The following is an 18,688-nucleotide window of genomic DNA, read 5'->3' as shown; positions in this document are numbered from 1 at the left end:
CCATAGTTGAGAATCCTGTCCTAAAGCCAGCTTGCTCTTTCGGTTGATTCTCATCAAGTATTCTTTCTAATCTGTTAGTAATGACCCTTGTGAACAACTTGTAGATGTGGGATAACAAGCTAATTGGTCTATAATTTCCAATTTCTGATTTATCTCCTTTCTTATGCAGTAAAACTATGATTGCATTATTCCATGCTTAGGTGTCACACCTTTTCTAATCCACTTTGTGAAGAGCCTTGCCAGTTTTTGTGTTGTCTCTTCCTTCCAATTTTAACAACTCTACAGTAACTTCACCTTTCCCCCGGGCCATTCTGATTCTTCATTTTCTTCAATGCATGTTCTACCTCATCAGGAAGAATATCAGGTATGTCGAATGTGTTGCTAATTTGCAATGCATTTTTCCCACTGCTATCATCATTCCCTCGCTCCTTGTATAATTCTCTATAGTAGTCTTCTGCTATTTGAATTATGTCTTCTCTGCTATTTATAAGTACACCATCGCTATTCTTCAGTTTCAGTATCATTTGTCTTTCTGTATTACTGCTCATGGCTGCTGATTTAAGTCCTTTGTTTTCCCTTAATGCTTGTTCTACTTTTCTTGTGTTAAATCTTCTTATGTCCTCTCTGAGTCTCTTTCTAATGGCTTTGCATAACTCAATATATTCAATTTTCTCCTTGTCAGTGTTTATCTTGCTCTTCATTTGTCGTCTTCGGTTCATCATAACAAGTGTTTCTTGACTAATTTTTTCTTCTTTGGATTTCTTTTTCCCTATAGGTTTCTTGGGCTTTATTGCTTTCAGAAAGTTGTAATATTCCTCGTCGATATCTTGGTCCTGAGCAGTCTGCAGAAGCTCAAACTTGTTCTTAAGTTCCAGTACATACTGCTTTTTCTCCTCTTCTGTTATCTCAAAGACCTTTGTATTATTTACTCGAGTCAGTTTTTTCCTTTCCTTTATCTATATCAAGTGTACATCTTATCATTCTGTGATCACTTCCAACATTTACCTTATTCAGGATGGTAACATCATTCAGGAAATATCTTCTGTTAGTGAGGATGAAGTCGATTTCATTAGTTGTTAATCCCTTTGGACTCTTCCATGTCCACTTTCTGTTCACCCTTTTCTTGAAAAAAGTGTTCATTACTAACAATCCTTGAGATTCTACAAATTCCACAAGTCTTTCACCTTTATGTATATGTGTGTTACATGTTTATCTGAAATGTTATCCTTGAAAAAACTGAAGTGTCCGCTTTAAGAGATGGATGTTATTAGAGAGGTCGCATAACATTTAATTTCAAATACAGCAGACTCTCATTAATTCTGGTCTTGCATGTTGTTCAGTATTGTTGTTGACTCCGAATCGGATGGATGTTATTGCTTATATCGCTTCATTTGCATACTTTTTTATATGTATATACGTACACAAGTTAACATATTTTATACAATTATGGGTTTTAAAGAATTGAAAAGTGGAATAAAAAGAAAACATGTTATTTTAATTATTATTAACAAGCTCAAAGTGATAGAACAACTTGAAAATGGTGTTCAAGGGAAAAAAAAAAAATGCTGAAGAATTTGGTACTGGCCAACAGACTATGTCAGATATTAAAAAACAAAATGAATCTATAAAGATATTTGCTGTAAAATTCGATTTAGGGAGTGATAAAAGCAGTGTATCAAATAGACAGACATTAAAAAAGCCAAAAGAAGTGTTGCTGGAAGAAGCTGTATTTAAATGGTATTCACAGCAATGATCAAGTGGCATGCATGGTGTTGATTTAAAGACAGCAGTTTGCAAAGCATTTTTAGTTACACAATTTTACTTGCAGTTCAGGATGGCTGTGTGCTAAGCTCTAAGTGGTGATGTTGGTGTTGAGTCATTTAGAAAAAAATTAATTGAAATAATAATACAATCAGGTCTTTGTTATTCTCAAATATATGATGAAACGGGACTGTCTTGGTGTGGTCTACCGGAAAATACACAAGCCTCTTGTATTGGATTGGATTGGATTTTTTTGGCGCACTAGCAACTAAGGCTATAATGCACCCAAGCCTCTCATACAAAGCAGTCAACACTCATGCTGAAAAAGAGCAAGAAGTTTTCAGCACTCCTTTGTGCCAATGCAGATAAAGTCTGTTGTAGTTGGCAAGGCTAACAATACAAGGGCATTAAAAGACTGTGAGCCTGTTGTCTACTACTACTTACAAAATGCTTGGTTCACACAAAAAATTACAAAGAATTGGTTCCATAACCACTCTGTACCCGAAGTCAAGAGGTACCAGAAAGAAGTGTTGAAATTTTCAGATTACTAGATTAAAGGACCAGGGTATGTCTGCCAGGAGCAAAGGTTGATGACGTTGTAGAGCAGATACCATCTTTTAAGGGCACAAAAGGTGATATTGTTGTACACATTGGAACTAATGACATTAAGAGTAAGAGATCTGCAGATTTACTCGACAAGTACAGGTCAATGTTGAAAAAAAGTCACAAGTTAGGTTTGAATGTGAAAGCGTCTGCAATTCTGCCCAGACACGATAGGAGGGAGTATATGATGAGAGCCTTGTCGATCAATTCGGCCCTGGAGAGATTGTGCCATGTTCAAGGTGTAGAATTTTTATCAGCCTGGTCTGTGCTTGTTGACAGGAGAGACTGCTTTTACAGGAATGGGGTACACTTAAATAGAAAGGGTGCAAGAATATTTGCTGATGCGATCGAGACAGTGTTAGGTGGGTCAGAAAACTGCTAGCTTGGGGGGATACACAGACTAAAAGGTTAACGGTGGCTGCAGGCATATTTCTTGCACTGCTTCTATTAGAATGAGCAGCAGTCTTAGAGTAGAAACAGGTGCATGTACACCAATGCAAGGAGTACAGTTAATAAATTTGATGAGCTTGAAGTGCTAGTCAAGACATCAAAGGCAGATACTGTTGGGATATCAGAGACGCGGTGTCACACAGACATAAGCAGTACAGAATTGGAATTTGGGGAGTACAATGTGTACAAGAAGGATAGACAGGACAGGAAGGGAGGAGGGGTTATGCTGTTAGTTAGAAACACAAAATCTAAGGAAGTGTATCCAACTGATGTTGGTGGACAATGCAATGTTGAGCCTGTTCGGTGTGACATAAGCACTGGGAAAGGAAAACTGACAGTAGGTGTGTGCAATAGGCCTAATGAATCTGATGAGTATAATGAGTATTGTGCAGAGAAATAGAGTGGGCCAGTAAATCAGAATGTCTTATAATGGGGGATTTTAACTTTCCAGATATTGACTGGATCTTGTGGATTGGTCACACACACACACACACACACACACACACACACACACACACACACACACACACACACACACACACACACACACACACACACACACACACACACACACACACACTAGCAAGACTTTTGTGGATTTTATTGGATTGACTATTTTCTACAGCAACATGTTTTAGAAGCAACCAGATGGAGTAATACTTTTGATCTGATTATCAGCAGTGATTATTCATGCATTAAGAATTTGCAGATAAAGGAACCACTGGGTGACAGTGATCACAATGTACTGATGTGGAAATTACTTAAGGATGTAACTACCTAAAGGGAAGTGCTTTTGCTTTTGTAAAGGTGACTACAGGGGTCTCAGACAGTTTTTAAATTCTGTACAGTGGGATCAACTGATGATGTTACCAATGAATTCTAAATGGGAAGCCTTCAGAGACTTAATTTTGGAGGTTACTGGGCTTTTCATTCCAACTAAGAAATACTGTTCAAGGTTTAGGATTAATTTGGATGTCAGATGAACTAATGAGGCTCGTGGCAGAGAAGAAAAATGTATGGGATGCATATAAAGTATCAGGTGACACAGAAGCCTATGGGAGATATAAACTAGTCTGTAATCAAGTCATAAAGAAGGTTAGGCAGGCAAAGGCAGATTGCGAGAAATCCTTGGCAAATGAGGCAAAGAAAAACAGCAAAGAGTTCTTTACTTAAGTAAACTCTAGAAGGAAAGGGATGGTTCAGATTAGACCACTTAATATAGATGGGTTGACTATTGATGATCATACTCAGGTAGCTGATAAACTAAATGAGTATTTTGCATCTACATTCACATATGAGGAGTTATTCAATGAGTGTTCAATTATGTAGCTATTATCTTTTCCATACTCTTCTTTATTATTATTAGTTTTTCACCATTCTTTTAGCTTTTAAAGCTTTCTTTTCTTATATTTCTATACTTTCCATTTTTTATTTCCTTTACGTTGTCATCCTGCACAACAAACATCTCAACCTACCATTTTTACATATACTTTAAGTTATAACTTACAATTATATGTATACGCAGACACACACATGTATATATATACATAGGATCATTACAAAAGATTTGAAAAGTTAAAATTTATCTTGAGTTAATTAAATGAGATACATAAACCAAAGTTACAGTTCTTGAAAGGATAACTAAAAATGTTTTTTTCCTAATTTATAAATAAATAAATTTTGTGCTTATATTCTGGAACAACCACATGATTAGTAGTTCACAAAATAAAACAACACCGTATTCAGCAGTTATACGGGCTTGACTACTCGGCTATGGAGGTGTTATAAATGTTCAATGTATATACTCCATGGGTATATCTGACTACATCGTATACCTACCCAAATGATATGTGAACTCATTGCATTGTGTAACTTTGTGTAAGGTCTTTGGGTTAATGGAATTCTCAGCTTGATGAATCTTGTTTTTGTTTCTCCTCTTGAGGGGAGGAACAAAACTTATAAACTTATATAAGTTTATAAGTTAGAAAAAAAAAACTTTCATTTATCCTTTCAAGAAATTAAACTTTATTTTATATTTTTTGTCTTCAGTTCTTTTGTAATAACCCTGTATATAATTAAATTAAATATAGGACCAGCATAACAGATTTACATTTGAACTTTCACAACTTTAATAGTCAGTACTGACATTATAATTTGAGCTAGAGTACATAACTTATTTTAATTTCCCTTCTGCATACTGGTTTTTGGACATGTTCCTTAAAACCCTGAAGTTTTGCAAAAGGGTCTCAGAAAATTTGTAAATTTTTCTTATTGCTAACTTTAAAAAGGTATTGGTGTTCCACAGAGAATTTTGGGATTGTGACAGAATTCTGCAGCCAAATTTGAGAGCACTGCTGTAGAAACATGCAATGCTGAAATGGATAGATGGAGCTATGTGCAATTAATACAAATTATGACTTATCAAACAAATGTTTCAAACTCACACACACACACAAAAATAAAAATAATAGGATGTAGTGACAAAACTGAACGTCTTAAAAAAAAAAAAAAAAGTCCTGTATAAATGTAGGGTAGTTGAATACTAACAAGTCATCAATATATCTGTAAAGCATTATGCCTGAGGTTAGAGAGGTCTCAGACCAGTATAGATATAGGTTAGCTAAGACAAAGCTAGCAGGGCTACCCACAGGGATACCTTTGGTTTGTAAGTATAGAGATTTCCCATCGAAGATGTAATTATTGGAAATGCAGAGATTTATGAGATTGTTCTAATAAACTGGATTACAACCAATAAGTTTGTAGTTATTGCAAATTTCATTCAAGACTGATTTTAAGTTGGTTAGATCTATGCTGGTAAATAGACTATTTTTGGTCTCTGTCGGGTTGGCTATGTTGCATAAGTTTCGTACGTATACATCATAACAGAAACAGAGACCTTGCTTATTGATGTGGTTCCTTCGATTTTGGCTGCTGACCCCTTGAAGACATAGTTAAAATCTTAGAATCTGCAACATTAAGTATCATTTTTATTATTTTTATGTTAATCTTATTTAATTTCAGGTAATCTGCTTTTACTTTGCAGGCATTCTCAATTTATTCCATTGTAATCACACTTGACAGGTCAGCACCCCTACCTAATACACTGATCAAATACATTTGTCTATATATATATATATATATATATTATCTCATCGATCTTGTAAGAAAGAGCAATTAATATTCAAAAATGACTAAAAAGACTAAATATTACATTGCACAGGCTTTTCAACATTTTGAGTTTGAATGTTTAAATATAAATTGCTTTTCCATATATTTTTACTGGTTTTGATATAATCAATTGTTGAAATCAAGAAATTCATTTTGAATTATTTATGGAATTGTGGGAGTCATATCCATGCTGTTCACAATTACTCATAGAATTGTTGAAAGCACGGATATGACTCTCAGGATTTAAATATCAATCAATATATGCTCCATGGGTATGGAGCATGTTTATGCTAGGAAACAAGAGCAGCTCAGGCCTTCCACAAAAACACATATGCTAATGTAAGACTAAAGAGAAAAAAAACATTGTGATGGTATGGTACTTACCTCGTTGCGATCGTTAAGCACCACAAGGTGCCTCAGTCCCAAAGCCCGGAATAAACGAAAAATTCTTGGGAGAGAAGCGCACTAATAAAATATAAAGAAAGGAGGCAAAACAACCATGATGTTGTTTAACAAAATGGCAATAAAAAATATCAAAACTTGCATATTTTTAAATTTATTATTAATAATGAAATAACAAATGTTTAACTTTCAATTTATGAGGGAGTTTGAAAAGTTCATGGCCTGAGTATAAACTTTTTTAAAATTTCTGTACTTAATGCATAACACTTCAAATAGTACCCACGAAGTAACCACTCACCTATGCAGTTTTAAACAAATGTCAATAACGATGTTTTTAATTACAGGTCCTGAAGTCAACAAAGTTGTGTGAATGAGGAAAGATGTAAAAAAATCATTCACAATACAATCATCTAATATTTGGGAAAAATATGGACTAATGCCCAAGGAAATTAACGAGGATATGGTTAGAATATTGGGAGAGGATGTCCCTTCCAATTCTATAGTTAAGAAGTGGGCAGCAGAATTTAAATGAGGGAAGGGGAGCCTGGAATATGATCCATGCTGTGGAAGACCTGCAATGTCTATCACTCCAGAAGTTGACATCATCTTGGGCATCTCATGTGAATTTTTGTACCACATGATAATAAAGGTTCTCACTATGAAAAATATGTTAGCATGATTGGTCCCAAAGGTGTTGGTAGCATATCAAAAATGCACAAGGGTTGTCAAGTCAAGTGAACATTTGCATCTTTTTTCAAGCATATCCAGCAAATTTCCTTGCAAAATATGCACCCATGGATGAGATATAGGTCCATCACTTTCAGCCAGATGCAAAGGAGCAGTCCAAACAGGAAAAACAGTTCTCTTCCCCCTCCAAAGAAAAACAAGCCATTTCCTTCTGCTGGCAAGGTAATGCATCAGTTTTTTTTTTTGGTATGTTGATGGAGTGTTGCTGGCGGAGTGGAGTACCTTCAAGAAGGCCAAACAGTCATAGGGGTGTATTATGCAGACCTTGTGAAGCATTTTCATGAAAACATCAAAGACAAATGCTGAGGAAAACTAAACAAAGGAGTCTTTTTCTGTCAAAACAGTGCACCTGCTCACAAGTCTTTAATTGCCATGGTTGTACTGAATGAGTGTGGCTTTTGAACTCTTGGACTATTCCCCATATTTACCAGATCTAGCACCATCAGACTTTCACCTATTTCCTAATTTGAAAAAATACCTGACTGGCATCCATTTTCCCCACTGACAGTGATGTCATTACTGAAGGGGATGCATTCCTGGAGGCCCAAGGGAAAACTTTTTTTGCAGTTGGAACCAATGCATTGCAGCATTGGTTGCAAAAGTGTATTGACTCCAATGGTGACTATGTTGAAAAGTAACATGTTACTAGACTCCCCATATAACCCTTTCATACTCATATGACATTAATATTTTACCCTTCACTAAATCTATCTGTGTTTTATGCCTTTTGCTATTGACCCTTTTACATTATATGTATGCAAATAGTTGCATTTTAATATGTGTCCAGTTGGAAAACAAGACCAATTACTGAGATACAACAGGCAAAAGTTATGTGCAGATATTAGCTAAAAGCAATATGTTGAGGGCTTCACTGATAACAACATTTAATTTAACTTTTATTTTCTTCTTAAGTCAAATGTCAATAAAACAAATCTGAGTAATGACAATGTCAATATTGGTGATAAAAGTGGATTAATTCAATTCTTATTCTGAATGTTGTTGTTTCGTGAGGTTGAAGTGCATTATACAATATTGTACTGGTTAATTACATATTTGTCAAAATGGAAGACATGCATCTGATTCTAGGAAACTTTAAAGGAAATTCAATTGCATCTCAGTTGCTTTAATCAAAAAACTTTGCTGCTGAATCCTTTCCTTTGAATTATTATAGTTATTCAAGTCAGAGTAAATAAGGTTTTAAATGTACTCTTTAATGGTCATGAACGTGGTATGACCAAAAAATGAGGGGACTAACTTTATATCTTGAAACTGTAGTAAGTTGCAACATTTTTGATGAATCAATCTGGATATCATTACCCACGAATCACTCATTTATCTGTGGTCAGTCTAAACTGGTGTGCTTCGAACAGAAGGCATTTTATGTTTAATCACGCTTTAAAATGAGTGACTTTACTGAGCAGCAAAGCTGAATCATTTTTTTTTTTAAATTAGGGTAAAGTGCAACAGAAATTCACAAAATTTTAAAAACATCCTTTGGAGAAGATGCTATGTGTTGTTCAAAGATTGTCCTTGCTCTGGCCACCATTCAACTTCAAAAACCAATGATTCAACCACTCCTGTTTGTGTTTTGATGAGGAGTTGTTGTTGTTATTTGGTTTTTAGGAGCATTAGCAACTAAGGCCATATTGCTCTGGGACATGCGATGGTCATTCCCTGACCTTTCCGCATCCTCCATATCTGGTGGTGACAGGCTCGAACCCCGGTCTAATCAAGAAGTGTGTGCTACGCACTGCTGCTCCTTCCCACTTGATGAGGAGTGACTGGTGTGTAACTAAATGTGAAGTTGTTGGTGAAACCCATATTTCTTATGGGATATAATAATCAATTTTAATACTATGAGATTTGGGAATGCAACATGTTTTAACAAAGTTTGTGCCTCTATCCTAATAGATAATCACAATGAGAACAGGATCACAGAAGAAGATCCTGAGGATCATTTGGGTCTTGCATCAATGTGCTGCTGATGCTGACTCAGACTCTGTTTCTTCATTCAGTACTTGTGATTATATGGCTGCAACCTAGAATCAAAGGCTCAGTATCTTGAATTACCCCAGGGGTTCACATCTGGTGAGCATGGGCTTGGCAAACTCAGGGTCCTGAGCTGGATATCATCATTCTTTTCTTTCTACCCCCCCCTCTCTCTCAGGGTACATGGGAATTTTTTTTTAGCTGGTGCAGCATAAGCCTCAGGCTTCCTTGCACCATATGGCTAATAATAATAATAATAATAATAATAATAATAATAATAACTAAATAAATAAATAAATAAACCACTGGACATAAGCCGAAGCTAAACATCCACCTCCATAGTAGATGGATGTCGCAGATAAATATTATTCATACTGCATCGAGTGTGGTGCAGGATAAAGTCACTTGCGTTCAGGCCTTAGGCAGAGGGGTCGGTTCAAAAAGTTGGAGACAGTCTCCAGAGCAAGACAGTGGAGCAAGTGGCACTGTCCCCCGCATGGCTACCACAAGAGAAGGGCAAGACCATCCAGCCCCGCCAACTGGAACTGTTTCCTGCGCAACTGCACTAGTGACCACCCAGGAAGGAAGAAAATGCCAACGCATGAAGTGGAGCATTCAAATGAATACATTAGCATTAGCATTAGTAGAGGCATTTGATGCAAGAAAGCAAGCTTATGCAGCATCAGCCAAAAAAAAAAAAAAAAAAAAACAAAAAACCACTTCCACTTCACCCCTCTGTTCGTTCAAAATATCTGTCCAGCTGAGCCTTAAACTTATTTAGGCTATCAACTTCCACGACAAGGGATGGAAGTCTGTTCCACCAACCAACCACCCGCTGGCTAAAGGCAAATTTCCGCACATCTATCCTACATCTGTCTTTCCTCAATTTGAATTTATGCCTTCTCAGGTGATTATTCTGAGCGAGAGGAAGAATCCCATCAGCATTGAGCATGCTCAAACCATTCAAGGCTTTATACACCTCTATCAGATCACCTCACTGGTGCCTAGTCTCCAGACATTGTAATTTGCAAAACTTAAGCCTTTCTTCATAAGAGCACCCCTTTGTTCCATTCACTAATCTTGTTGCCCTTCTCTGTACTCGTTCCAGCAGCTCTACATCCTTCTTCAAATGAGGCCTCCAGACCTGTATACAGTACTCTAGGTGTGGCCTGACCATTGCCTTATACAAGGGAATAATCACCTCCTTATCCCTGCTAGAAAAATTCCTATATATCAATACACCATGAGCTACTCTTGCAGCCCGTCTGCACTGCTCAGAGAACTTCATATTTGCCTGCACAACTACCCCCAGGTCCCTTTCATTCTCTACCACTGTCAGTGTAGTACCACAGAGTTGATACGTTGCTCTGGGGTTGCTGTCCCATGTGTAGTACTTTACATTTGTCAATGTTAAATTTCATTTGCCACCTCTCAGCCCATCTGCTCAACCTTTCCAGATCCTGTTGCAGCAACATAGTGTCAGTAGTGTCCTTGACAACCCTGCCTACCTTTGTATCATCTGCAAACTTCGACATTAAGCTTGATCATGCGAGCATACTATGAAATAACCAGGCTAGAGACTGATATGACAATGTACAGATTGCGACTACATACCAAGTGGTTGGAACGATACCCGGATATTCAGGTCACCGAACAGCGATTAGCAGACCAAAGAAGGACCATCGTCACGAAGAACCTAACAGTTTCTGCCATCTTGGAAAAAATCAAGCAGGATGACAGCGATCTGCTACAAAGCACAAAGAATATGGTCAATATGGAATCAGAGGAGGAACAGCAAGAAGAAATACAACCCAGAGCAGCTGAAGTGGAAAGAGACGAAGTCATGATATCCAGAATATAAGACGAGTGGAAGAAGGCCCTAACAGAATTCGAAGGAGTGGACCCCACAAGAACAAACGTGATACCTAAGCAGAGGCCAAATAATATCCTGTGGAGAGTAACAGACTATCTCAATCGGCAAATAATGCCACATTAACTTGACAACAATGGTGCAACTCTGGAGGCTATCCACACAGCCATATACTGTGCGGCCATAGCAGCCACTAGGATTAATGGAAAAGAAACAAAGAGAACAGCAGCAGAAGAACCGAAAACAGAAGGAACCGCAACTTGGGAAAGAAGACTTCAACAGAAGATAGAAGAATTAAGAGTCAAGATAGGTTAGTTGACCCAGTACCAACAGAGTAATAGAAGTAAGAAATTGATTGGAAAGGTGAAGAGCATCCTCAAGAGAGACAGTGTTCACAGCAAACATGAGACCAGAAATCAGAGAATAGGAGAATACTTGGACACACTGAAGCAGAACCTCCTCGCACTCAGCAAGAGACTACACCGATATAAAGAGAGCTCCTAGAGGAAAATAAACAACCAAATCTTCGATGAGGCCCAAAGAGCCTTCTACAGGAAACTGGGTGAACACGAGAAAGCAGGAAATGGACACCCAAGAAGAAGATGATCGAAGAGTTCTGGGGAAATATCTGGAGCAGTGAAGTAAGACATAACAGCAGAGCACTGTGGAGAGAAGTAGAACGGAAGAAAACGAAGGACATACAAGAGATGAGAGAGTGGGAGATTCGAGAAGAAGAAGTAAAACAGTGGATCAGGAACACCCACAACTGGCGAACCCCGGGAATTGATAACATCCACAACTACTGGTACAAGAAGCTCACCTGAACATACAAGCACCTAGCAGAGCAGTTCACTCGAATGATAAGGCACCCGGAGACAATCCCGAAGTTTCTCACTGAAGGAGTCACATATCTGAAGCCTAAAGATGAAGATACAAGAAACCCAGTGAAATATAGGCCAATCACATGCCTCCCAATGATGTACAACATCCTGACCAGCTGCATAACTAAGAAGATATCAGACCACTTAGAGAGTCAGAACATAATGGCCAAACAGCAGAAAGGATGCAAGCGGAAGAGCAAAGGAGCAATTAACCATAGATGCCGCAGTTATGGAGCAAGCCTTCAAGAAGCATCGCAACCTATACACGGCCTACATCAATTCCCGCAAGGCCTTCGACTCCATAGCTCATAGCTGGCTAATAGAGACCCTGAAGATCTACAAGGTCAATCCGATAGTGACAAACTTGCTAGGAGCAACAACGGCAAAATGGAGTACCACCATTAAGGTCCAGAACATCACACCCATGTCAATCCCTGTTAGAAGAGGAATCTTTCAGGGAGATGCTCTGAGCCCACTATGGTTCTGTCTAGCACTCAACCCACTGTCCACCATGCTCAACGGCAGCAAGTATGGATATAACCTCAAAGAAGGAAGAAAGAACTTGTACACCTTCACCCACCTGATGTACATGGATGACATCAAGCTCTACGCGGCAACTGAGAAGAACTCCAGCAACTACTCCGGATCACCGAAGAATTCAGCAACGACATCAGGATGGAATTTGATGTAGAAAAATGCAAGACCCACACACCAGGGAAAATTAGTTGGCCGAAACAACCAGCTGCTGACTGGTAAAGTGATTGATGCTACGACAGAAGGAGAGACCTACAAATACCTAGGGATGATGCAGGCTGAGCAGTTAGAACACAAGGAAATCAAGAAGTGCCCCACCGAAAAATATCATCAGAAACTCAGAAGCCTGCTGAAAGCAAAACTGAATGGAGGGAACACAGTTAAAGCCATAAACAGCTATGCAGCTCCAGTACTAACATACACATTCGGGGTAATAGATTGGACTAACACTGAGCTAGAAGATATCATGCGAAAGACAAGGACAATGGTGACCAAGAGTCATCAAAACTACCCGAAGTCAGCAGTGGAGAGAATAAAAATACCTCGGAAAGAGGAAGGAAGAGACCTGATAGAACAACAGAAAACAGCAATAGCTAACCTGAAGGTCTACTTCGAGAACAACCCTCCCGCCCAAACGGTACAAGAAACAAAGTTAGAAAGATGGGCAAAGAAGACACTCCATGGCACACTACAATGACCTCCATCAAGATCACATCGATAACCTTGCTTCCAATGCATAGCTCACAAGCGGGACGCTTTTCCCCAAGACTGAAGGATTCATGCTGGCCATCCAAGAACAGGTAATCAACACCAGAAACTATAGAAAATACACTGCAAAGGAGCCCGGAATGTCAGATGACACATGCTGCCGATGCCACCTGGCCTCAGAAACGATCCAACACATCACAGTGGGGTGCAAGGTGATCACCCAGACTGAGTACACTCATAGACACGACCAGGTAGCCAGGATAATACATCAGAAACCAGTGAGGAAATACCAGTTGACCAAAAAAAGCGTACCATACTACAAGTATGAACCCCAGACAGTACTAGAGACCTGAACCCACAAGCTGTACTGGGACCGTGCCATAATAATGGATAAGACCATCCCGCTCAACAGACTGGACATAACCCTTGTAGACAAGATGGAAAAGTCTACCTAGCTGATTGACACAACGGTGCCAAACACTAGCAATGTCCAGAAAACCGATGAGGAAAAAATTAGGAAGTACATGAACCTGAGACATGAGATGTGGCATATGCAAGAAGTATCAACCATCCCAATAATCGTGTCAACCACCAGTATGGTACCCAAGACTCTACATAGCAGCCTAGCAACAATAGGTTTCCCAGAGAACACCTACAAGGAACTCCAGAAAGTCGCAATCCTGAACATCTGTAGGATAGTCAGAGATTTCCTCGACCGACAGTAACACCAGACATTACAACCACCCTGTGTACTTGGTAGCAGTACTCGTCACGGAGTGGAATCCCCCAATCAGGGAGAAATAATATAAGAGGAATAACAACAATAATAATAATAATGTCGAACACTAGCAACGTCCGAAAACTCATGAGGAAAAAATTAGGAAGTACATGAACCTGAGACATGAGATCAAGGAGATGTGGCATATGCAAGAAGTATCAACCATCCCAATCATCATGTCAACAACCGGTATGGTACCAAAGACTCTACATAGCAGCAATAGGTCCCCCAGAGAAAAACGAGGAACTCCAGAAAGTTGCAATCCTGAACACCTGTAGGATAGTCAGAGATTTCCTCGACCGACAATAACACCAGACATTACAATCACCCTGTGTACTCGGTAGCAGTACCCGTCACAGAGAGGAATCCCCAATCAGGGAGAAACAACAATAATAATAAAGAATCACATATCTGAAGCCTAAAGACGAAGATACAAGAAACCTGGCAAAATATATGCCAATCACCTGCCTCCCAACAATGTACAAGATCCTGACCAGCTGCATAACCAGGAAGATATCAGACCACTTGGAGAGCTAGAACATAATGGCCGAACAGCAGAAAGGATGCAAGGAGCAATTAACCACAGATGCCACAGTTATGGAGCAAGCCTACAAGAAGCACCGCAACATGTACAGAGCCTACATCGATTACTGCAAGGCCTTCGACTCCGTGCCTCATAGCTGGCTAATAGAGGCGATGAACATCTACAAAGTCAATCCAACAGTGACAAACTTCCTAGGAGAAACGATGGCAAAATGAAGTACCACCATTAAGGTCAAAAACATCACAAGCAGGCCAATCCCCATAAGGAGAGGAATCTTTCAGGGAGATGCCCGAGCCTATTGTGGTTCTGTCTGGCACTTAAACCACTATCCCCCATGCTCAACAGTAGCAAGTTTGGCTTTAACCTCAAAGAAGGAAGGAAGAACCTGTACACCCTCACCCACCTGATGTACATGGATGACATCAAGCTCTACATGGGAACCGAGAAGCACCTCCAGCAACTACTCCAGATCACCGGAGAATTCAGCAATATTAGGATGGAATTTGGTCTAAACAAATGCAAGACCCACGGATTGCGCCAGGAAAAAATTAGTCAACCGAAGCTACCAGCTGCAGACTGGTAAAGAGATCGAAGCCATGGCAGAGGGAGAGGCCTACAAATACTTGGGGATGATGCAGGCACAGCAGTTACAGCACAAGTAAATTAAGGCCTGTCTGACAGAAAAATACCATCAGAGACTCAGAAGCCTGCTGAAAGCAAAGCTGAATGGAGGGAACACAGTTAAAGCCATAAACACCTATGCAGTCCCAGTACTAACATATTCCTTTGGGGTCATAGATTGGACTAACACCGAGCTGGAGGATATCATGAGAAAGACAAGGACAATGATGACCAAGAGCCGCCAACACCACCCGAAATCTGCCGTGGAGAGACTGACAATTGCCCGGGAAGGAGGAGGAAGTGGCCTGATAGACCTCATTGAGCAACAGAAGACAGTGATAGTTAACCTGAAGGATTACTTCCAGAAACACACAGAAGCACTCCACCAGCCATAATGAAGATAGACAAGCAGTATACCCACTCAACCTAAGCGAGGAGTCCCCCCAACCAGGAGGTACAAATGAAGCAAAAAAGATGGGCAGAGAAGACACTACAATGATCTCCATCAAGATCACACAGATAAAATTGCTTCCAATGCATGGCTCATGACGCTCTTCCCCAAGACTGAAGGATTCATGCTCGCCATCCAAGACCAGGAAATATAGAAAATACATTGCCAAGGAGCCCGGAGTGTTCAATGACACATGTGGACGATTGATGCCACCTGGCCTCAGAAATGATCCAACACATCACTGTGGGATGCAAGGTGATCACCCAGACTGAGTACACTCATAGACACGACCAGGATAATACATCAGAAGCTAGCAAGGAAATACCAGTCGATTGAAGAAAGTGTACTGTATTACAAAGTACACTGGACTCCCGCTAGTCCGAACTAATTGGGACCGAGCCCTGTTCGGATTAGCATAATTTTGGATTAGCCGAATAACGTACCCCAGATTTTAAAATGAATAAGGAGTGAGTGACGTTGATAGCTTGAAGTAATGCTTCAGGAAATCACAAGCTACCTTTGATGATGATCATTAAATCAGCGAAGCCGAGAGCGCTTTTAAAAATATGAACATTAACAATCTTCCAGTTCATTACAAAAGTCAAAAAAAAGCTTGGATGAACGGACAGCTTTTCATTGAGTGGTTTCATAATCAATTTGTCTCAGCAGTGAAACGTTTCAGCAATGAAAATGATTTGCCACCTCGCGCCATTCTCCTCATAGACAATGCGCCATCCCACCCAGACGTTTCCGAGTTTACATCAGGGGATATAAAGGCAGCTTTCTTACCGCCTAATGTAACACCGTTATTACAGCCCATGGACCAGGGGGTGTTACAGTCTATCAACCTTGCATACAGAAAGAAATATCTTAGGTCCTTGATAGAAGATAACACCAATTCACTTTCTTTACATGAGAAAATGAAACAAGTGAACCTAAAAGATGTTGTATATTGGGTTGCTGAGCTGTGGGAGAGTGTAACCGGTGGCAAAACATAGCATCTTCTAATCGATTTTCATCGTTAGGTCAAAAGAAATTTACAGAGTTTGTTACTTCTGAAAAATGGCTTTTGTTCCTGTTTTGGTGTATAAGTATTGATCTGTAGTTTTAATAGGCCATGTCAAACACTGATTTATTAATTTTGTATTAGTACAGTACTACAATAAAATACAATTTTTTTGTGGAATTCTAAATGTCTTTGTATCATTAATACATTAATACCATTTAAATTTAATGTATTTAACATATATTTTGCGAACTAAACAATTTCCTCTCCGCTGACCGAAACGTGTTCGGATTACCGGGGTTCGGATTAGCGGGAGTGCACTGTATGAACCCCAGGCAGTACTAGAGACCCCAATCTGTATTGGGACCGGCCATAATAACGGATAGGACAATCCCTCACAACAGACCGGACATAACCCTTGTGAACAAGAAGGAAAAGGCTACCTATCTGATTGACATAGTGGTACCCAACACTGGCAACCTGCAGAAAACCCATGGGGAAAAAATCAGGAAGTACATGAACCTAAGACAGGAGATCAAAGAGATGTGGCATATGCAACAAGTAACGATCATCCTGATCATTGTGTTAACCACAGGTATGGTGCCAAAGACCCTACATAACAGCCTAGCAGCAATAGGTCTCCAGAAAGTTGGAATCCTGAACACCTGTAGGATAGTCAGAGAGTTCCTTGACCAACAGTAATACCAGACATAACAACAACCACCCCTGTGTACTTGGTAGCAATACCTGTCACGCGGTGGAATCCCCAACCAGGAGAAATAATATAAGAGCAATAATAATAGAAGACTCAGTTTTCAAGGTCCAAAAATGCAAGTCAATTTCAATCAAAGTGAAGATTATGCTTATTATAATTTCTGACACAGAGAGCATAGTTCATTGTGAATTTAATATTAGTATTAATAGTGGAAAATGATGCAACAAAGAAAGCTTACAGCATCAGCAAAATATATATTAAAAAAAAAAAAACAAAAAAAAACCCCTCCCATTTCACATATGAATAGTTTGCTTAGCTTTTCTTTGATTTATTCAAACTATCCACTCATACAACAGGCTTCCACAATGAATGGAAGCCTGTTCCAGCAATCAACCACCTGTTGGCTGAAGGCAAACTTCCGCACATCTATTCTGTAACCATTCTTCTTCAATTTGAATTTATGCTCCACCATGTATATAGTCTGAGCAAGAGGAAGAATCCCATAAGTAGCGAGTTTTCTCAAGCCATTTAAAGTCTTAAACACCTCAATCAGATCACTTTGTAAGTGCCTAGACTCCAGATGCTGAAATTTGCAGAAGCAAAGCCTTTCTTGGTAAAAGCATCCTTTTGTTCCCCCTACCAAGCTTGTTGCTTGTCCCTCTACCTGTTTCAGCAGCTTTACATCCTTCCTAAAATGAGGCTTCCAGACTTGTATGTATGCTGTACTTATAGATAAGGTCTAACCATTGCCTTGTACAAGATGATAATCACCTCCTAATTACTGCCAGCAAAATTACTGTACATCATTGACAAAACCCCATGTCTGTCAGCCAGTCTGCACATTTCAATGAACTTCATATCAGACTGCGCAATTACAACCACGTGTTTTTCATTTTACACTACGCTAAGTGTAATACCACACAGTTGGTTTGTTACTCTGGAATTACAGCTAATCATATGAAGTACTTTGCATTTGTCAATGTTAAACTTCAATTGTGATTTCTCAGAACATCTCCCAAATTTTACTAGATCTTGTTGCAGAAGCATACTGTCATTAATCAACCTGCCAACCTTTATATCAACTGCAAACTTAGACATTAAGTTTGTAGATGATATACCTTCATCAATATTATTAATAAATACAGAAAACAACAATGGACCCAGCACAGAATCCTGGGGGACTCCACTAATAACATTAGTTAAAAAAGAGCAGTGCTCATGATAACCACTCTGTTTTCTTCACTCAACCATCCCTTTATCCCTAGCAGTAAATTTCCCTTACTGCCACACTGCTCCAATTTGTACAGCAGTTTTTTATGTGCAATAGTACCAAATGTTTTCCTAAAATCCAAGTATACGATATCAAAATTATTTTTTGCATCCATTACGTTTTCTTTATTTATAGTATTCAATAATACTGGTCAGACAAGACTTTCATTTAACAAACCCATGTTGTGTCT

At 39.2% G+C, this 18,688-nt stretch overlaps 1 protein-coding gene across 1 annotated transcript in view; it reads right to left on the bottom strand.

Moving 5' to 3' along the window:
• Positions 1–18,688, bottom strand: part of LOC150076452 (H(+)/Cl(-) exchange transporter 7-like) — a 301,080-nt gene that overhangs the window by 10,951 nt on the left and 271,441 nt on the right. The window contains exon 22 of the mRNA XM_090387362.1: positions 6,367–6,447. Coding sequence (XP_090243488.1) covers positions 6,367–6,447 — 81 coding nt within the window. The remainder of the gene's footprint in view (positions 1–6,366; positions 6,448–18,688) is intronic.

Source organism: Mastigoproctus giganteus, chromosome 13, assembly GCF_048544385.1.
Source record: "Mastigoproctus giganteus isolate SK-2022 chromosome 13, ASM4854438v1, whole genome shotgun sequence".
NCBI lineage: Eukaryota > Metazoa > Arthropoda > Arachnida > Uropygi > Thelyphonidae > Mastigoproctus > Mastigoproctus giganteus.
Note: the sequence above shows the minus strand (reverse complement) of the source record. Positions and strands in the feature narration are given on the sequence as shown.